This window comes from Varanus komodoensis, unplaced genomic scaffold, assembly GCF_004798865.1.
Source record: "Varanus komodoensis strain SLA01 unplaced genomic scaffold, ASM479886v1 scaffold1, whole genome shotgun sequence".
Lineage (NCBI taxonomy): Eukaryota > Metazoa > Chordata > Lepidosauria > Squamata > Varanidae > Varanus > Varanus komodoensis.
In genome coordinates this window covers 79665358-79687427 of record NW_025335268.1, presented here as the reverse complement: position 1 = coordinate 79687427, position 22070 = coordinate 79665358, and the positions used below count along the sequence as shown (strand labels likewise).

At 36.4% G+C, this 22070-nt stretch overlaps 1 protein-coding gene across 3 annotated transcripts in view; it reads left to right on the top strand.

Annotated features, from left to right (window-relative positions):
* The window catches only part of WWC3 (WWC family member 3), a 67978-nt gene that overhangs the window by 21285 nt on the left and 24623 nt on the right, over window positions 1-22070 (top strand). For all 3 annotated transcript variants that reach the window (XM_044432369.1, XM_044432359.1, XM_044432349.1), the window contains exons 2-12: window positions 948-1057; window positions 5094-5297; window positions 8364-8440; window positions 10719-10798; window positions 11236-11365; window positions 12411-12560; window positions 14385-14408; window positions 15252-15325; window positions 17633-17875; window positions 18770-18859; window positions 20665-21233. In XM_044432369.1, coding sequence (XP_044288304.1) covers window positions 1042-1057; window positions 5094-5297; window positions 8364-8440; window positions 10719-10798; window positions 11236-11365; window positions 12411-12560; window positions 14385-14408; window positions 15252-15325; window positions 17633-17875; window positions 18770-18859; window positions 20665-21233 — 1657 coding nt within the window. In that variant the 5' untranslated portion in view covers window positions 948-1041. The remainder of the gene's footprint in view (window positions 1-947; window positions 1058-5093; window positions 5298-8363; window positions 8441-10718; window positions 10799-11235; window positions 11366-12410; window positions 12561-14384; window positions 14409-15251; window positions 15326-17632; window positions 17876-18769; window positions 18860-20664; window positions 21234-22070) is intronic.

Sequence of the window (22070 nt, the reverse complement as noted above, 5' to 3'; positions counted from 1 at the left end):
AAAAACAGGATTGAGAAGTTATTTAGACTCACGTGCGTGCGCACACACACTCACACACACACACCCAACAAGAACAGTCTAACTTCCAGAAGCTTAAGAATTGGTCCTTTTCTTCTATTTCTTTGCCTTGTAAAGGAGGGCTGAAACTATCATGAGGTGTAACAGAGGTGTTCGTACCATAGAAAATAAACCACTGGTGTGCAGCTTTATTATTGGTTTCTTAGGGATGGTGAAAGTGGTGGGTTATGAAGTGCTTTTCCTACCAAAGCCTGTGATAGTATATAAGAGTCAGTCTATGAAGGCATCCGATCATACAGTTTCACTGTTTTTACTAGAAAAGTACAAAGTCCCTAGAGAATTATTCTGTTAAGTTTCAGCTTCTGGAGTAAATGCTGTATTGAAATTTACAAGTATTTTCTGCAGAAGATACATTCTGTTAAAGTGTTTGAACAAAGCCGATCACATCTTGTCCATGTTTGTTGTCATAAAATTACTACGTTGTATAAAGGATGAAGCTGATGTGAAAGTATGATGTGTTTGCAATGAGTATATTAACCATAAATTTGTGAATAGGTGGCTCTTTCCTCTAGACTTCTATAGGAAACAGAACAAATTCTTATAACATTTCTGAAAAAGATATACTTGGCTCAATTTATACTAGTGGTGAATTTCAGCACAGCCCTTTTTGTTTAAGAAAAACTGGCAGGACTACATGCCATAATAATTGTTAGAATGTAAAAAGAAAATCTTGTCTCTCTTGTTCTGCAAGGTATCTTGAAGTAGTGTGTACTTTTTCCAATCATCTGTAGCTTTGATGTTCAAAAGATAGGCAAGTCATAGCGGTTTTCTAAATGACTCATATTTAATCTGTTGTATAGGCAATAGTTGTGGTCATTTAGTTGAATGCAGCACTTTTGAACACATTTTCATTTTTGTGACATTTGTAGGATTACGAAGCCATTAACTTTTGCTGACTGTGTTGGTGATGAACTGCCTTTAGGATGGGAAACTGTTTACGACCAACAGATTGGTGTTTATTACATGGACCATATAAATCGTGAGTAATAGGGTTTTTTAAAGTAAAGTTACAAGCATAGGCATTTAAACATAAGCACACTTGTACATAAGAAATCATATTGTAACCATAAATATGTATTTAGTAGCATGGTGTTGGGTAAGGGCAAAAAAATGAAATTTTAAAGTTGTCTCTTTGGTGGATACAGTTTCTGCAACATAGGAAAATTTATATGGTTGCCACAGACTCAGCGTAATGTTTGTTATACTTGATGTAAATTTTTATAATTTATAATAAATAGTATATATTATATAATAATATATAACTTTATCAAGCAGGTGGGACAACAGAGTAGTTGTTGGCTGGCAGCCTTGATATGTAGAATTGTGTGGATAAGCTACTGGGACTAAACAAATTATTTTTCTCAAACATTTGAACTGAAATTGATTTTTCAAAATATTAGGAGTCTATAATATATGTGTTTTACATTAGTTAGGAGCCATAGAGGTTATATTGAAACCAGATTGCATGGCAAGAGAGTTGGGGACCTGAGAATGGCAGAGGAAAAATTGTTGAACACAAAACCTAGAGTTATAAATGGGCATAAATGGAAAGAGAACATTAATAGGAAAGAAGGGGAGCATGAACAGAATGAAAGAAATGTGTAAGGATGGAAGAACCTGAGGTAGAGAAGAGAAAAAAGTGGTGAATTTCGAAGAACTTGATTTTGCAGGCATTTGAATTGTTTGACTGCTTTTCCTCTTAAAAATAACAACGTAACAACAATTGATACGCACCCTATTATGATTATATCATTATAAAAGGCAAAAGGATTAGAAACAGTACAGGGGGTCAAAATGGTAGAAGAGAGAGCTCCAAATCCAAAGGGAAGTTTTTGAGAATGAGATATAAGAAGGGAATTTGCTACTTTGACACCTAACACAAAAATGGTAGTTTCTAACTTAGAAACCAGAAATCAGACAGCAATAGAACCAGACTGAGAGTAAGAAGAAAAGAAAGTAGTAGCTAGATTCCATTAATTACCTGTTTCATTCCCAGTAAAGCATGCTAAATAAGCAAGTTTAGTGGAGCTGAGGAACTAATTGAGCTGGTAAAGGAAATAAATTGCAGCATGCCATGTCATGTGACAGGCTCATAGTTTGTAGATCCTAGTGTGTACTGAATGCCAGAAACAAAATGGCACCAACTTTGAAAAATCATACCGACAAATTTTATGTTCATTTGAGAATTTTATATTTTAATCTGTTCCTAGTTAGTTTTTTCCCCCTCCAAACTCATTATGTTTCTCCATGACAGACTATGTCTGGCTGAGATGCTGAAAAATTAAAAACTGAAATCTATCTAAAAAGCCTGTTGAATGGCTGCATTTACTGTTGAGGGAGGGAGGGAGGGAGGGAGGAATTGATTTCAAAGCAGAATGTTCAGAGAATTGTCAATTGAAGCATGCACTGCCTGACTCATGAGACTTCCTGTCTGTTTTTTCCTACGAATGTAAATGTTGTATCAGGCCTGACTGTAGTGCAGAGATGGCCTTATTCACCTGGGTTGAAACTTATGGCAGGAGGAAAAGTAATGCAAGCCAGCTAGGTGAGGCAGTAGAACTGCTTGGAAACTGTAATTTGAAGGTTGAAATTCAATAAACTCAGCCATGACAAGATAGAAGTACTTGGGTAGATCATTTGTCCAGAGATATTGTATCTGCTTGCTTGCATTCTACCAAAGGATTAGGTTATTTGTGTGTGCATACTTCTGGATTCAGCTTTGTCACTGAATGCCCAGGTAGTCTTTGTGGGAAGGAGTGCCTTTTGTCCCCTGAGCTTGGTATGCCAGCAGTAGCCTCCCTTGGAGAGAGGTAGGCTGTTCATAATTAGCCTTTTCTGTGGTATGGCAGTTAGTGTTGGTTTGGGGACCTGGAAGACCTGGGTTCTAGTTTCCATTCAGCCATGAAACTCACTGGGTGACTTTGGGCCAGTCATGGACTCTCAGCCTAACCCACCTCACAGGGTTGTTATTATGAGGATAAAATGGAATTATGCATGCTGCCTTGGGTTCCTCACAAGAGAAGATCAGATATGAATGCAATGTAATCATCATCATCCATCTTCTGGTAGCATTTAGGATTGACTACTATAATGGGTTGTATTTGGGGTGCCTTTGAAGACTGTTTAGAAACTTCATTTAGTTCAAAATACATGTAACAGACTGTTGACAGACCATTTGATGGGAACATAACTTACTGGCATTGAAAGAACTCAGCTGACCCTTCTATTAATGAACATAATTCTGAATGTTGGTGCTTATATTTAAGGCCCTATATGAGGTCAGACCCAGGTGATGTGTTTATACCATTTCCTGGCACCAACACTGTTACCTTTGCAAACCCAGGTAAAAGACATTTGCATTGCCCCGGGCATTTTAATATTATTCTGTCATATTTAACACAATATGTTTTAAAAGACAGAAGAAAGTGCGAGGGAGGGAGGGGGAGAGAGATAGAATGAACAGAGTTACTAGCCAGAGAATGTGAGAATCAGGGTAAACATGATAGGAAAGCCTCATGATTGAAACTTGCTAGCATCTTTTCCTTGTATTAAAGTTAGCAGTAGTGGTGGCTGGTAAATGGGTGCAGATCTGAATTTAGACCAAAGAGCACCTGCAGGGGTTTCAACCATTTCCTTTTCATAGCTTCCTCCAGAAGTTGGTGCACTAGTGGGATAAATCACAACTTGGTGGGGAACAACTTGCATTGAGAATATAGTGATAACATTCCTGTAGGTGTGTGTGCAGTACACATGCATGCCTACATATACACAGACTGCAGTTCTCAGCTGCTGTCAGAGAACTCCAATATCATTACTTCAGTTTTCATGTCTAGTTAGACCTGAGGTTACTTGTGTTAATTTCATGTCTCACTTGGCCCCAGAAGTAAATGTGCTGGGGATAGAGACAATCATCGGTTCATGAATTTTATTATATCTTTGCAAAGCACAAAAACAATATATGTCTAAGGTTGATGAACTTCCCCCTGCTTTGCTGTGATGTGTGACTCTATCACTTGAAACACTTCTATTCTTTGTTACATACTTCTTAAAGATCTGGGCTGAAAGAAGAGTGTTTTTAGTGGCATAAGTTAGAATGCATGTGTGCATGTATGAAGAAGGCTCCACGCATAAAGGCAGCCTAGAAATAATTTTATGATAGGTAGCTGAAGCTGATTCGGGTGGGGGTGGGGTTAATGCTCTCCTGTTCAAATTATTCCCAAATGTCCCTTGCCTCTTTTAAATACATGAACGGGGATGGTAAAGCAGCCTGTATATCAGTGTTCACATATTAGTGTGCTCCAAATTTATGGAATGTGTATGGACATGTATCTTGGGAATGTTACTAGCCAGCACTCCTTGCTGTTTGCCAGTTGTTTTCTCCTTCAGTACCCTGAACAAGGGTCACAGTTAATACATCAGTGTGTGTAGGTTGCATGTTAAGTGTGATGAAGCTTTTACTTAAGTTTACTGAATGAATTAGAGCAAGTCCGTGATTGTCTTTGGTCATTAACCCTGTATGCTAGTTTATTGTTATGTGACCAATGACACACTTGTTGCACCTAAACCTGGACCAACTGTGAGAAGTTTAAACTGACTTGTCAGTACAGTGAACTATGGTATATCATCCTGGCTTGTTCAGACATAGTTAACTGCAGTTTCACTTTGAATGCTGTGTCAGACCTCAGTTAGTTGAAATGTGGATATTGCACTCTCCTTTAGCTGTGATAGAGGAAGAGAATGAAGAAGGGAGCAGGTAAGTATACGTAATGTTAAAGTAGAACTTACTGCTACACTTAAAGGAAACCATGGTAGGTAGGTTGTAAAACAGGCAGTTATGTTGCACTGATGTTCCCAGAGGGAGGCTGGGATACGTATATTAGAATAATTGTTTAAAGAAAGGTTTCCTCCCTCCCTCCCTCCCTTTTTTCTTTTGGTAAGAATTTGTGTGGTTAGTGTGATGTATGTATAAGTCTGTGTATATTATCCATCATTTTTGAACATTTTTTCCTCATCAGAACTCACACAGATTGAGGACCCAAGAGAGCAGTGGAGAAGAGAGCAGGAACGCATGTTAAAGGAATATTTAATTGTTGCCCAGGAAGCTCTTAATGCCAAAAAGGAAATTTACCAAATTAAACAGCAGCGTTTTGAGCTAGCGCAAGAAGAATACCAGCAGCTGCATAAAATGTGTGAGGATGACAGCCGTTCTTATGCCAGCTGTAAGTTTACCTTTCCTCTCCAAATAATCCACATGTAAATTTTGGGTTTTCATGTGTACATTCCTAGCTGGATAAAGAACTGAAAATGCTTCCAGCAGTTGTCCTCGGATAGCCAACAACTGGTTCAATTAGGCTGAGTGGGGATTCTGGATTCATTCTTCTTTCCCACTAAACAGCTTTCCTGTCAAGGATTGTAAAATGCTTTAAACTTTGATCTATATTCTACATTAGGAATTTATTGTGCACTCTTCATTCCTTATAATTGCTTAACGTTTCTTTAAACAATGTCTTGATCCTCCAGTTTTATTTATGTTTTTTAACATCACTTGGATGAGTTGAAATTTTTAGAGGAAGGGAAAATGGTACTTTTGAAAAAGTGCAAAAACGGTATTTTCATACTTGTTATACTGGTATAGCACAGTGTCACCTAGAGATTATGTTGCAGAAAAACAGGAAAGGAAAATCTACAGAACTCAGTTCTGTGCTGACACTGGAAGTGGACACAGTGAATTAACAGCATCATGTGGCAAAGCTATGTCTTCACTCATTTTGTATCATATGAACAGTAGAAGTTTAGCTTGTGATATCTGCCTAAAGTAGACCTTTAGTAAATACTTGTTTTTTGTTACGTGAAAGCTTATTTTAATCATTCTACACTTTTAAAAACTTAACCTTTAGTTTTTCATTGTAACCGAACAGTTAATTTTTTGTACCTGGTAAAACTTGAAAGTTGAAAAACCAAACTAGATGTAAGCACAGTCACATCTATCATTCTGATATATTTTTGTTTAATGAAAAGCTGCTTCAGAAGCGTGTTTTTAAGAACATTCACTTCCTAACTACCAATTGTAAAAAATGCATTGCTTTATTTTAGGAAGCCACCTTGGCCAAGTCTATTTTTGATTTTGTTAGTCTTCTTGAACTAAAAAATCCCTGAGTTTTTTTTTTTTATGGCAGCTCTTTATGCACAGGAAAACTCAAGAAAAATTATAGCATTGTGCTCTTTTTAATAACTCTGTAGAATTCAGATATGATAATGCAGTTAAATAAAAACTGTGTTGGTACCCGAATAAATTAGTTGCATGTAAGTTAAGTCCCATGTCGATAACCTGCGAAGTACTAACTAGTATAGTGGTACCTAAGATCTACTAATTTGCTCTGAACCCAACCCAGTGATCTTTGCATCATACAAGTTTGTGCCTCAAATATGTGTTGATTTTCATATTATCCAGAGAACATTTATGTGTGCACAAGGGATTGCACAGACACTGTGTGACTTGCTTGTTTTATTTGGCAAAACCACAGTAGCACTCTTAACATGGCATCACATTCCTATTTCTACTAAGGGTTTTAAACGGCAGGTAGTGCTACATTGAAGGATTACTACTGTTAAACTAAAAACAAACATAAGTCAAACTTCTGTGTTTTGATATCGCACTCAAATATCCTTGGCTTGGAACCATAGAATAATAGCAGTGTTAAAATTTCATCTGTGCATGCTAGCAAATAAAATTTTACACAGAATCTGAAAGGCTGGGCTCCTTTTGTAAGCCCAATAGGAGTATTAGTGTGTTCTGTAAAAGTAAAAAGTGGGTAAAAATAGAAATAAAAAGAGACAAACGCACACATGTAAGATAGCTTGCTGATCAGCATCATCCCAGAATATAATTTACAGTAAAAACAAATCCTGAATGACTCTTCATAACTCAAAATGTTTGGGAAATGTTCCATTCTTGATATACAGATTTTTAACAATTTCTATACTAATGGCATAATAACATTTCTGAAACCAACTTTGTTTTCCTCGTGTACTTAGGACTTTTCAGGGTTGCTGCTGTAACTTTTCTGTGAAAGTTAAATCCCCTTTGCTGTGAGATGTAGATGGTACCAAACATGTCAGAAATAGAATCAGGAAAAACAGACTAGGTATAATTGATGCTTTACTCTATGAGTCATTCTGTTTTTATGAAATACTTTTCCATAATTTCCAAAACTGCCAGTAGTTCCCCCAAACTGTATTTATTTATTTTTTAAGCTGTTGCAGGTTGTCTTGAACAAGGACACTTCTTTATTTATTTGGTGTACCATCTGAGAGAACCAAAGTCTGTCTTTTCTTAATTTGATTGGGTTGTTGTGAATACATTTCTTATGCCAGAGGAATAAAGGAATGTCCCTGATACTGGTTAAAATATAACTGTTTCAACATGCTAAACCTTTACCCCTTGTAGGAATGCTGATATAGCTGGCATTTTTCCTTCATGATAGAATTTTAATATCTGTTATTTAAAGAACTGAACGAAGTAAATCTTGGTGAGCTCAACAGGGCATACTCCAAATTAAATGAGCATAGAACCACAGTTTTAAGTAGATTTTTGTTTAAATATCAAGGTCTACTGATTTCACTAAAATATTTTTGATGTGCAAAATTTGTTGATAGTATAATTATATATTGCTACTGATAGTATAATTCTTTGAGTTTCTGTATGCCAAATCAAATATCTTAAAAGTATATGAAATATGTTCATTTTTTATATAAATTACATGATTCTTCTGTAGATACAATCCTACTTGTAGATACAATCCTACATGTTCTTTTCCACATTACAAGGGAGATATTAAATTTGAATTAAATTTAAAGTAAATGTGTATCTTTTGCTTTGAAAATAGATGCACACCCCTGGCTCAGAATTTGTCTTTTTTAGAGACAGAATTACAGCTCATTTAATAATTAAGATACGGGAACAGTCAGAACTCATACAATCCAGAGTAATTTATGTGTGCTGATATTGGTGAGATGGAAGCACTTACATTTTAAATTATAGCATATGATTATATAGCATATAGCAAACTCAGGCTTGCAGGAGAGAACTAAAACTGTGTCTTGTTTAATGGAATACAGCAGTATTAGTTGATCTGATCCCTTAGGACAGTTAACATGATTTTGTCTCCCCCGCCCCTTAGTGACAGTAGAATAAGAGATTCCTATTGAACATAAGCTCTATTCTGTGCATATTATGCTACTGGTAGGATTTATTTTTAACATTAAGACATTTTCCATGTGTTTAGCATTCTCTGGATTTTCAACCAATACAAAATATGACCCATGTCAAATTAAAGCAGAAATAGCAAGTCGACGTGACAGAGTAAGTAATCATTTTCTAATACTTTATGCTGCAAATGAATTATTTGCACTCATATTTATATAATATTAGTACCTTGAATTAGGGATGTTGAATAAACAGTATAGGCAAAGCATTGGCACATTGGGCATGATGGTCTGACCTGTTCCGTTTTGTATATGGTAGGTCCTGCTGGATTGCACAATCAAGGTCCACCATTTATGTAAGGGAGATTTAGCACTTTCTAGGGGGAAGCTACAAAACAATTGGAAATACTGAGTTTTGAGAGGAGGCAAGCCAGGAGAGGTTGCTTATGTAAGCTCTACCAACCTGCCTTCTTTCAGAAATGAACTTTTATTGTTGTTTTGGATTGTCCTAGAACTGCCAAATTGCTATTCCTCAACTTGTAGGAGTGCCCTATTGGATTTTGCCTATTGGTTTGTTAAAAAATTCTATTGGGTAAATAAGCACACTTTTTATTAAGCTTCATTTAGCAGACAAGTTAATAGAAATAAATGTAACAGAAGAAAATTGGAAGATCTCTTATAGAAAGTCTGACTAGTGTATTGTCTTTATTTATTGGCATAGGCTTTCCTATCTTTGAACAAGAGCTTTTCCCAGCTTTTCTTGGAGATGCCTGGAACTGAGTGTAAATTATTTACTTTTAAAAGATACATCCTACCACTGAGCTCCAGCTCATTCCTAATGGTTTCTTAGCTATCTACCCTTGCTTTTACACATATTCAAAAATCTTAATGTGGAGCCGTTTGCAATGAGACAAGGGAAAGCAAAACATATTAAACCTAGGATAGGAGCTTTTTGCTCTTGCTGAAGCACCTTGAGAGGGATTTACTGTGAGAGATGTGCCAGCTAGATCATGTAGTGCAGAATAATGTGAGCACATTAGTTTGATTGTGAGAAAAGACAGTGTGGGTTTTATCTTTCTATACTACCCAGTATATTATTTGCATCAAAAAGTAGCAATTTTCTAGTAGCAACAAATAGATATATTTGATATTATAGGTATAGTTGATATTAAGAGAGACTGACTGGCAAAATCAGACCCAATAGTCACAAAAAAAGTTAAGAGTTCCAGTAGTAATTCCACTTAGTAAAAAGCTAGATAGATAGTTGCTTGAGTAGATAGATTAGGAAGCCATTATATTGCCTATGTGATGGTGTTGTTTTAGAATCATGTTATGATCTTTTTACTTCTAAAGTTCAGTAAAACAGCTCCAGTTGGACTGGAGGAACTAATGTTAAAACAGAAGAGAACAAACATATTAAAAACAACATGGACTAAAGAGCACAGTAAAACTGACCATTGTTTCTCTGTGTGTGCACATACCATGCATCCATTTTCTGTACACATGAACAACCAAACATATGTTAAGTTTTGTGGTAGGAAGCAGGGTAGAGTTGATTTAAATCACTAGTCAGTAAGATTAGATTTCCCATGTTTTTCTCCGTAATTTGCACACATGCCTGCCTTACCTGTAGGTAGAGGCATGTTAAAGTATCCCAAACTGGGTCTCTTTCATGGCCTGCTGCCATTATGGATTTTCTCCTCCAGGGAAAGAATAATATGACACACCTCAGGCTATGTACAAAAAGATCCACAGACATGAGTATTCTCCTCAACAGGTTTCACTTTCATTTTTTACCGCTTGACCCTTCCTCACACTTAGCTTCTTGTGCAGTTCTATTCCACTCCCAGCAGTCTTATATTCATTGATTTTTTTGAAACTTAGCACTTAAGAGGTAAGGGGTTGATTCTGTGTACATATTTTAATGGGATTAAGGTCTTTTTCTCTACCTTGTATGTTTATTTTATAACATTTTTCTTGTAAAGAATAGGCATGTGATCTCTGCAGAGACAAATTCACAGTTTTGAGAACTGTAAAACTAAGCATCTGTGATAATATCTTCTAGATAGAAAAATTGCCCAATAATCTACAGAAACCTCTGGAACAGCATGATGTTGTGAATGGATTAATGGAATTCATTTATCAAAAAAATGAAAACTGCATGAATATTCAACCTCTTGCTACATAATTATTTCATGATGCATAACCTTTGGATTATGATTAAAAATCTAATTAAAATAAAAATCGGATAATATATAATCATTTATTTTTATGCACCCTATTAGGAAGCTAAATGTATATGGAAGGGCCAGATGGATCTAGTATAAAATAAGTATGGGAAGCTTTTTACTACATTATAAAACAGAGACAGAAACATACATTGAATAACAATTTCAATATTCTAACATTTCTCTTGCCATTTTTTTAATGTCAAGCTTTCTAGATTAAAGCGAGAATTAACACAGATGAAGCAGGAACTACAGTACAAAGAGAAAGGAGTAGAGACACTACAAGAGTAAGTTGAAATGTAGCAAGTTGAAAATGTTTTCCTAATTTTTGATAATATACATGGTAATCAAGTTATCCATGTGGGACAAAAGTGTATATGAGTTACATTTTAGGTAAGAGTTTTAGCATGAACACGGCGCATGTAGTGCTTGCAGTGTGAATGCAACTGCATCTGCAGGAAAAATTCCATGTAGGACCCCTTGTCTTGCTTTTGCTGTTCTGTATTGATTTCTCTGTCCATTACCCCAAAAGGAAGGCTATTTCTGTTTCAGTTCCTGTTTCTGCATGATCCCTGTTTCAGTATTCATTTAGGATGGGGGTAGGAAGCTGCTTAAGGCTTACATACAACATTTGACCAAGAAGAGAAAGTTTCACTCTCCTGACCCTATCCATTTTGTGATCAAATATTCTAAAGCAAGAATGTTTTTGATATTTGTGTACTAGGATTGATCGTAAGATGTCAAATGCCCAGATGAATTACAAACTGGATGAAGCCCAAGCTATCATGAATGAGCTTCGAAGCATCAGGAAAGCTATTTGTATGGGTGAGAGAGAGAGGCAAGACCTGATGCAGGTAAGATGCTTTTAATAGTGACATTTGTTGTTGTGCCCAAGACTGTAAAATTTATAAGAAGGCATATCTCTATAAGAGCACTGAAGAATTGAGGCCTTGGAATTGTGGTGCTGGAGAAGACTCCTGCGAGTCCCTTGGATTGCAAGGAGATCAAACCAGTCAGTCTTAGAGGAGATCAATCCTGACTGCTCCTTAGAAGGCCAGATACTGAAGATAAAACTCAAATACTTTGGCCACCTAATGAGAAGGAAGGACTGACTGGAGACGACCCTAATGCTGGGAACAATTGATGGCAAATGAAGAAAGGAGATGGCAGAGAATGAGGTGGCTAGATGGAGTCACTGAAGCAGTTGGTGTGAGCTTAAGTGGACTCTGGGAGATGGTGGAAGACAGGAAGGCCTGGAGGAATGTTGTCCATGGGGTCGGTATGGGTTGGATGTGACTTCGCATGGAAATTTGTTTATGATTCTCACTATTTAGTAATTTGCAGTATTTTGAAACATGCAGGTCTTTAGCATGTTTCATTTTCTTGTAGTATATATTTCTTCATATTAATGTTTCTTTTACTAATGTTTGTTCTTGAGTGTTTGTTCTGTATGTGGGAATTATAGCTGAAAAAGCATTACAAAGAAAAGCATTTACTACCCACTTCCCCCAGTTTTCCAGTTTTTGCATCCCCCATCACCACAACCACATCCTAAAAGCTTTTACTGTGACTTCATGACTGGCAGTAAGAGCTTTAAACTAAAGGGCTGGTATTTTTGGTGTTTTGGCCCCATGCCTTTTTATTTTTGCCTCAGCTTTATTTCTTTTGGCCCCATCCACCACTACAATGCAGTGCCCAAGAGCTTTTCCATAATCAAATTTAGTTCACAACTGAAATTTTTTCTGTGCAAGTAATGGTTGAGTTCCGTAAGATTATCCTGTCCTAATCCAATAAGTGAAATCTGTGGGCTATTAACAATTCCAGGTGTTTTTTTTTAAACCAGCTAAACAACTAATAAATATAAGAGTGTTCTTTTTCTTTTTAATGTCTCTTTTTAAGAGTCTGGCAAAGCTGACAGATGGATTCAGGAATAGCTGTTGTATTACAGAATCTTTGCAGGAGCTTCAGCATAACTCTGGGTCACTCAGTGACCCCAGTTTACCTCAGCTGCACTCTGATGCTTGTTCTCAAACTGATATTATAGGAGAGGTATGTATGTGTTTTAATGCTAAAAAAGTAGTTTCTGCTGTATGGTGACATAATTGAAATACATATCTTCAGTTCAGTTCAAAAGACCATTCAGTACATATTAATGCCTTAAAAAAATTGGACTTTTGAAGAATACTTTCTTGAAGCAAAATAGTGGTGTTGAAATTTATGAATGGAGTTAATATAATTACAGATTCAAAAAGTCTCTATTATAAAATTAATTCATGTCCATTTTATATGTTATTAAGAGTGTTTAGCAAACCCAACCATGTTGAATTAATATTTTTATTGGAAAACAAGCTGGAGACAAATTTAACATTTTTTATTACTTTTGACTCCTAATAAGCTTAAATTACTCAAAACATCAGTGATTTAATTTTAAATTTCTGTATATTGAACTTGATATAGATTTCTTATTTATGTGTTCATTTGTTGTGAACCTTGCATCAAACATTCCCCATTGTTTTGGTCAAAATCTTGTATTTCCACTAACAACAAACTACTTTTCTTATGCCAAGTTGCTATGGTACTATCATTCCCCGGTATGCTATAGTGCCAAACTAGAGTTTACATGAAACACATGCACACCTAATGTAGGGGTAGAACATGGGAGACCATGCAAGACTTTTTCCTCAAACATTCACATGTCCCTGTGAATTGTTTCATGCTTTTGAGTGTGAACATATGAGTAGGGACTTGTAAACATCTTCATCTGAATGCAATTACAAGGCTCCCATGATCAGGAACCTTGATAAGGAACGGTTTGCTATTGGAATCACTTAGCATTATGGAAGTGATTTGATTTTTGATGAATGCTAAAGCATGTGTTATCTGTGCACAAAAGATTCAAGTCACATGTGTCAGTGTTTGGGGTTGCATTTAGAATATAAACATCCAGTTAGAAAGTTAGCTTTTGAATTTGCCATTCCAAGTCATGAATTACTAGAACCCATATGGGTAGGAAAGATACTCCTTAAAGTGCTTTGAAGTGGTAAGAACTATCAGGAAGGTAACATGTGCCACTGTGTACAAAAATGAATGGATATAAGACAGTTACCTGTGGCATACCAGCTGTCTTTGAAAGATCTCATTCCTGAAAATCTTGGGCTCAGTTAAAAATAATGGACAATTCAGGTATCAAAATCTCACTAAAGGGATTTCTCCATCATAGCTTTGCTATACAATTGGTTCCACTACCACTGTGATTCAAGAAAGCCACATTTTTTCAGGTTTATCTCATCAAGCCTTTTTTCTGCCTTATATAAGTTCATTGGTGAAAAGAAAGTATGTTGTATTTGCCTGATTTCAGATTTGCCAGTAAACCTACTCATATTCTTACACGGCCTAAATTGGTTATAGTTTCAGTAAAGGGACATTTGTTCACTTTCAGTCTCATCTGCCATCTTAAAACTTCTCTGTTTCATTTAAAGTTCTCTGAGAGCTATGATGGCTGTGCACATTATAAAAAGGCAGTAAATAAATAAATAAAATTGGAATAATTTTCAACACTTATTAAAGACTTGGAGCTTAAAGAAAACTTAAATTTCCCAGTACAGATGTGGATTCTTTCTTACATAGCTAAGTAAAGTGTACTTACCTATCTCAGCCCCTATCACTGAGATAGGCAGTAATCTGGAATCTGTTTCTCTGGCTGAAATTTATGTTAGTACTTAAACTAGCTAACATAAATATTATGTTAGCACTTAATGTTAAACTTAATGTTAGCACTTTTTCCATGTTTTTCACCATAGAATATACACAGATTCTTTTAAAAAATCAGTATTTCAAATACATTCTCTATATATTATTTTTTCTTTGTTGCAGGAATGGACTTCTTACTCCAACATGGTATGCATAAATTGTATTGTAGCTTAATTTATGAAATTGTATTTCATGAAGGAAAAAGACTTCTCTTGTTTAGTTTCTGTGCCAGTAAAAATTGAAGTTTAGGGATTCAGAGGCTCAATAATAAATTAATGAGTTTAATTATAGGAAGTTTAGAAAAGCCTAAAAAGCTCAAAAGTCCTCCCACTTTATGTAGACTGATTTTTAGTTATTTGGCCATTGATACCATTGAAATTATTCTGAATATGAAATTAGTAACAACTGTGAATCAGCATAGATTTGCATAGATGTACATTTTAACTGAATATAATGTATTTATAATTATAAATGTGCCGCACCAAAGGACTTCCTATAATAAAAAAGTGTAATAGAGAGTTAGTGATTATTAAAACACCCTGAAGTGAGTGAAAACATAAGTTTCTAGAATGGAGTGGGTCAGCAGAGCTTGCAGAAGGGAGATTGACTGATTTGTCCTGATCTGCATTTCATTCATTTCCAGTATTCCTTTACAAAGCATTAACTCCCTGTTTTGTAAGTAGTGGATCCCATTGGCGTGAGGCAGTCAGCAGCAGTTCTGTTGGATATTGTCCTAAAATTTGATATATTTTTATTATTTTCGGCATGCAGATACTTGAATAAGCATAATTAATAGTTATAGATATATATACTTGTGAACCAATATAGTGAAAGAGTGAGTTTAGTCTTTTTCTGTATTAGTAAAATTAGCTACCTTAAAACAGTTTTGGACCAGGTCAAATTTTGAAGCTGTACTTAAATCACATTTCCCTGAATAGTATTGCTATTTCTCTAATGTATTGGTTTTTTATTTTTCATGCCTCACATAAGTTTGGTTTTGATGATAAAGCAAGACATGCTGACAAAATAAAATTGAGCTGGCAGTATGAAGAGGCCAAAAAGAGGTAAGTACATGTAAGATGTAAGGGTGTCTACTCACAGTTGTTCTGTGCTTGGTTCCGACAGGCTTCACAAAGAAATTTGCACATGTGTATTCAGGTATCTAGCACTGTTAGATATCACACTGAACATTAGCAAGACAAAAGACAAAAGCACAATAAATATATGTAAAGGACAGCACACTGAATTGGAAGACCCACAATAAGACCAACCCTAGCTTTTGGGAGGCCTCAAGAAAATTGATCCAAAGCAACTCCTTAAGTGGGATGGGGGAAACGTAACATACAGTAGGTGAGCCGGTGAAACGTGAAAATGAGGAAGTACAACACAATTGCAAGACATCTAGGGCATAAAACCCAGCCAAATTCGTTATGTGCATAGTGGCTGTTGGTTGGCAGGGCCCTTAATAGGCTGCATACCAACACCACTGACTGCAGGTAACAGATATCTACTGGATAAGACATAATACCTAGATACGGATGACATTATATATGTGGGGAAGTGATACTTGTAAATTGCTGTTGATTTCAGGCCACCAAATATTTATAAGTGGGTTGCATCATAATGGAAATATGATGCTTAAAGAACAAATTGCAATTAATGTTTGAGCCCAAGAACTGTCGGACAGATAGGGCTTTTTGTGGGGATTGGGGATCACTAGAGCCCTTTAATCAAAAAAGGTGTTGTCCCTTTTTGTTGTGATTTAACATAGTGAAACAAGATAGGAACGAGTTATTTTTCGGAGATCATCTCAGAATGGAGTGGGTATAAACCTGATCCAGATAATCTGTGCTTGTATGTCACACTTTTACACCATCCGTTTGGTGATCAACCAACCCAATATATCCAGAAAATTTATCATAGGCATACAGCCACATAATCTGTGCGATTCATATATTTGATCACTTAATGTCCTCCAGATGCTTTGAACTACAGCAGTTGGAACTCTCAGCATTCCTAACCACTGGCCTTAGTGCTGATAAGAATGGCACTTCAACCTATCTGAGACTATCATTCTGGAGAAGGTTGTGCTAAATGATATATGTTAGGGTACTTTCTATCCTGATATTTGAAATGTTTCATGTAAAGTGTTTCCATTCTGAAGACAGTACTTCCCCTCATTTGTGATTTAGGGCACAAACTTAGGCATGTTTAACAAGAGAAAGTCCTACAACTCATAGCATGCTTCCACCAACCATGCTGGTTGGGCACGGCTTTCATTTCTAGACATTTTTCTGTCTGAAAGTGCATAGGATTGCACCCTTAACTGTTGCCTCTTCCTCAGAAAACCTCTACCTTGTTTACTAAATATGCATTAATAGTAAAAGGGTTCTTTTAAAACCTTGAACAGCTCAGAGCACATATATTTCTACCAGTTATCTTTGTGGTCACATTCTTCATTTATCATGCATTCCTTCCCTTAGCTTGCTGACATTTCTGTAGGGCTTTTGTCTACTCAAAATATTTATGTGTTGACCCTTTCTTTGCTAGTAAAACATCTACTGCATTTGCACAGTGTGGGTGCAGGAATGTGCTGTGTTTGGTTTAAATCTACAATTGATAAAATTAAAGTATTTCTGTATATTTAAACTACTTTAAGCAAGCTCCTTGTTTAGCCCCAGTGAAGAAAGAGCATGGTATAACACCAACAAAGTCAAGCAAATCCTTAAAAAATACACTCTTAGGTGCTTCAGCTTTTTAGTTTAGGACCTTACCAATGTATGGAGTATTTATTTGTGGCCCTTTACTGTGAGCAATTCAAAGGAGTCTAACATATCAGAAGACCCTGTCTTTCGTAACACATGAGCATAATACTAATGGGAGACTTTTATACAGACTTAAAAAAATACAGAAGTAATATAATAAGCAGCTATTTTTCTATGTATATTAAACCGTATGATGATCAGTCACAGAATTGTCATATGTGTTCCTTACAGACCCTTCTTTGAGGATGCTAAACAAATATTAAATATTTATTACTTCTACAACTGATAGTTTGAATTAAAATCCACTGTGTTCAGTTGACATGCAAACAAGGTTTCACTATATTTTAGTTTGAGTTGGTCCCAGATCTATTTTGAGATGCAGCTAGAGTATTAAGACATCTCTCAGGATAATTTAAAAAACACCTTCAAAATAGTGGAAATAAAATTCCTAGTTCCTAATGTTCATGAAGGCAGATAAAAATGTGTGGTGTTATTTTTTCTTAGTATAATACATTTTAAGGACTTTTATGACCAATCTGTTTGCAGAGATTTTCATTGTTTTTTTCCTGCTGTTATTTCATTTATTTGTATTTCTGTATATCTAAGGGTTTTCAGTATACAGCAACAATTGGCTCTACAAGATCATGAATATTGGCCAGGAATAGTGGAGGCTGACAGAGACCGTCTTCAGCTCATCAAAGAGAAAGAAGCTCTTTTACAAGAACTACAACTCATAAGTCAGCAGCAGCGGTCCCCAGAAGACATCCAACGTTTAGAGGAGGAGAAAAGGCGCCTCGAGGATGAGATCCAGCAGGCTCAAGCCACTTCTTCTTATGGTGCTGCTGAAAGGTTTGAGAATTTAATTGATTTTGTTAGATGCTAGAGGATATATGACAGATGTGTTGGAATAATGATGCAGTTATAAATCTATAGCAATACAGTGGTAAATACTATTACCACTGCCAGCTAACAGCTATTTTTCTCTCATGTGCTATCCATTTTTTTTATGTCTCTAGAGCCTGTTTAATAAACTGATATAATTCCTGTCTGATAACAGTCAAACAGTAACTATGGGAGTAGTGACAGCTGGATTTTCTGCAGCTGTTTCAAAAAGGATAGGAACCCTTAGAATTCACAGATATAAGCCCATAATAATTGCCATACTGAGTTATACTACAAGCCTATCCCATTATCTCATATCTCTGTTTCTGTCAGTAACTTTAATTAGCTTGTACATGTTTTTTGGAAGGCTGATTTCAATAATCATTGCCTGTTTGTCCCATGCGTTTTGTGCCCAGAGGCCTAATGCTGAACAGTAGAGATATAAGAAATAACTCTGAGCAGTGTTTTCTCCTGATGTTAGTTTACAGTAATATGATAAAAACGCCACTGCAGAAGACTATCAATAGTGTGCCCACTAACTTTCAACTCCTGTGTATATTTTTATTATTTTAATTTTTATAGGCTGCCCCATTCCCATAGGCTCTGGATGCCCTTCTGCCTGCTTATACATTTTGATGAAATTAAGTTATGTGAGGCCTGCTTAGACCATAATTGTTCATATGCAGTATTCACCTGGTAGTCTGGGATGGGTTTCATATGATTTATCAGCACTGTTAAAAGTCTTTGTGTAATGTTTTAATAAAAGTAGGACTTTATGTAGATGAAGATTTCACTTTGAAGCACTGAGAAAGATGTATTTGGGTTTGCAAAGTAAGACCATGTGTGTCTACTGTATTACAGGATACTGCTACAGGAGAAGAAAAATTGCTTGCTCATGCAGTTGGAAGAAGCAACTCGTTTAACTTCCTATTTATATTCTCAGTTGAAAAGGTTAGTACTTCAGAGAAACTGAGTTGTGCATTTCTGGCTAATCATGATTGACAGAGCAGTCCTAAGTGTTTGTGAGTGGTTGTGGGGAATGTAATGCTAGATCAACTGCTACTTTCACTGTCCTGCTGGCTCCTAGGATAAACACGGCAGGGAGTGGGGTTCTTATTGACGCCTCCCCTCTGCAAAGATTTGTGTAGGAGGAAAAACATCCATGCCAGTTCCAGACTTGCATAAGTGATGTGCCTGATCCTGGGGCCTCTCAAGGGAAGGAAGAAGATTTCATTTATCCCTTGGAATGCCCTGGTTTGGGTCCTACTATCAGTAGTAGGTCTGCAGCAATGAAAATTCCCATAGGGTTACAGAAGGCTAACAGATTACACATGCCCATGCTCTTTGCTGGCAGAGGTACTTTCTACCCTTGCAGAGAAACCTCTACCCCATCTTTATGCCTTCCGGATGGGATGTCTGGGGATTAAGATTGTTTTGCATCCTAAACAATAAAATAGAACTAGCTATCTTGGTTTTTTCCATAATCTTCTAGCTTAAATGAAACAGAGTCCTTTGTCCAGTCTTAGTGTTATGATTACAGTTGATATCATATTGCTTTGTGGCAAATTGATGGATTAAGAATAAAATCACTTTTCAACTGCAAAACCCTAGAAAGCTGCTAAGTTTCAGAATACAGTTGAAAGAAGTAAACATGTGGATTTCATATGCTGCTGGCTAATTTCTAGATTCTGAGGCTTGGCTCTGGATTATGTACAATTAAATCATATTTAGCTAGAGTGCGTGCATGTGTGTGCATAGAGCAGTAATAATGTTATAAATGGTTATTATGAAAGGCAATAAATTGCAGGCTTAGCATGGGTCAGAATATGCCCTACATTTAAGCTTAAAATTGCTTAGATGAAAAAATGATGGTTGATACTTCAACCATCAACAGTTTCTAAGAGAATATTTAATGACACTTGTGGGAAGAGGAAATTCCTAACTCTATAATATGTATACTGTTAAGAAACTGCTTAACTTGGAGAATGGTAAAGGGGAGAAATTTAAAAAATCCTAATTAATGCAGATTGCCCAGAAAGCTTCAGCTGTTGGGCAGTGTAGAAATGAAATAATAACATTCATTAGCCTGTAAGAAATCCAGTGGTATTGTTAGAATATTGGAGTGGTTAGAGTATTGCATCTAGACGCCTGGAAGTTCCAGGTTCTAGTTCCCAGTCAGCCATGAAACTCACTAGTGTCTTTGGGCCAGTTGCATACACTCTGCTTAACTTAGGGTTAGGCTGGGCCAGTCACAGGCTGAAGAACCAGGGCTGTTTATCTCAAAACTGTATTTTACTGTTGTATCCAGATCCAAACTGACATTGAATTTTTCCATTAACGCACAATGAAAATCATGGCTCGATCATGATAGGCACAGTTCTGACTTGGAGGACAAGTGCAAACTGTAGGTAGCCAGTGTGTATGTGTGCTTCAAGAAGAAGAAATACAGGCATGGATGAAGGGAAAAAGTAGTATGTAAGCCCAAGATTGTCCTGCATGACACTTGAACCAGCTCACTGAGTGTAACCTTTGTTGAGCTATTTACATGTGTAGGAAGGAAGCATTAATCACTTATTGTGCGGCTTTCTTGCCTGATCTGGTGTGTTCTTTGCAGCCTTCAGTCCTTTGATAAAATGTAAAGTACTTCCTTTGCTAAATCTGTATATTTTTTCACCTTTATTGATGAAATGAATTCCAGTTTTTAAGCTTGTGTTTCCTGAATATGTAATTAACACATGTATATGTTTGTATTCTAGCTTGTCTGCCAGCACCCTGACAATATCCTCTGGCAGCAGTCGGGGGTCATTGGCATCCAGCCGTGGATCATTGGCATCCAGCAGGGGCTCTCTTAGCTCTGTTAGTTTCACAGACATCTATGGTCTTCCTCAATATGAGAAAACGGACAGTGCTACAGAATATGGGCAGCATATACGCTATGAACCAATTGATTCTCATAGCAAAGACATACAATATATTGAATCTATTGGGACTTCTAGTAGCAGTAAACAAAGAAGATCTTTGGATACACCTCTGTCCCTGGCATCTCTGTCTTCACGGTCGTCTCTGTCTTCATTATCTCCTCCAAGTTCACCCTTAGACACTCCCTTCCTATCTGCTTCTCGGGATTCTCCATTGGCCCAAAGGTCCGAAGGATATGAGGAGATAATGGGTACAGGTGCCTTAGAAGTACCCCGAGGTCAGGTCTCTGTTTTGGGTGAAGATAAAGCACAAGAAATGGTGTCATCTAAGGCTCTTGAATATTCCACAGGCAATGAAGGACTTCAGGAATCAGGGCTGCAGATGACAAATCTTGCAATCTCTGGAGGTAGGTTATCTTTTAGCCTTCAATCCTTTGTAGCAGAAACATGAAAACACAACCAAAAAGCAAGATGTTCATTCAAGTTATTTTGGAAAGATTTGAATGACTTTAGGAGCAGTAAGAAACAAAAATGCATAGGTGGCCTTAAAGTGTTTTTTAGATATTTACTTTTCACAGTAAATACAACTTATCATTAAAGCTTTTTAATTTATGTAATTTGTACTTTTCTTGATGAAGTCATAATGAAAATGATCAGTAAGTGCACCTATGGTGTAACTTGTTAATTGGCAGGTAATTACTATAGTCTTGAAGGGGAAGGCAAATGGCTAGTAAGAAGACCAAGCACCTTGTTAAATGCTGCCTTTGTACAACCCTGTAAAAGATTACTTTTCATCAACAGTTACTCAAATCAAGAGAAAATTAGTCAGGCAAAGATTGGAATAATTAAGACAAGCTAGTTGCAACAAATGTATATACCATGAATTGCACTGGATTTTAGTGGATTAACTTTGGATTTGGAACAGCTTCTTTCGTCCTTGTTCTGACATTAAACATCCAAAAATAGGTCAGGTGTGTTCCTTAGGTTTCTTCCTGTAAATTAACTATATTGCAGTAATTCTTCCTCATTGGACTTGCTTTACTCCTTTTAAAATATTCTTGCATTTCTTTCCTATATTCTTTTCAGTACTTGCATTCTTCTTAGAGCTGAATGAGAAGGTATGTGATGAGTACAAGGAGCCTTATTGGTGTGCATAAATCCATAGTACATCATTGCCAAAGATATGTATTTCTTACATCCAAAAATACAGCATCGTGATGACATTCTTTGACTCCGATCTGTTT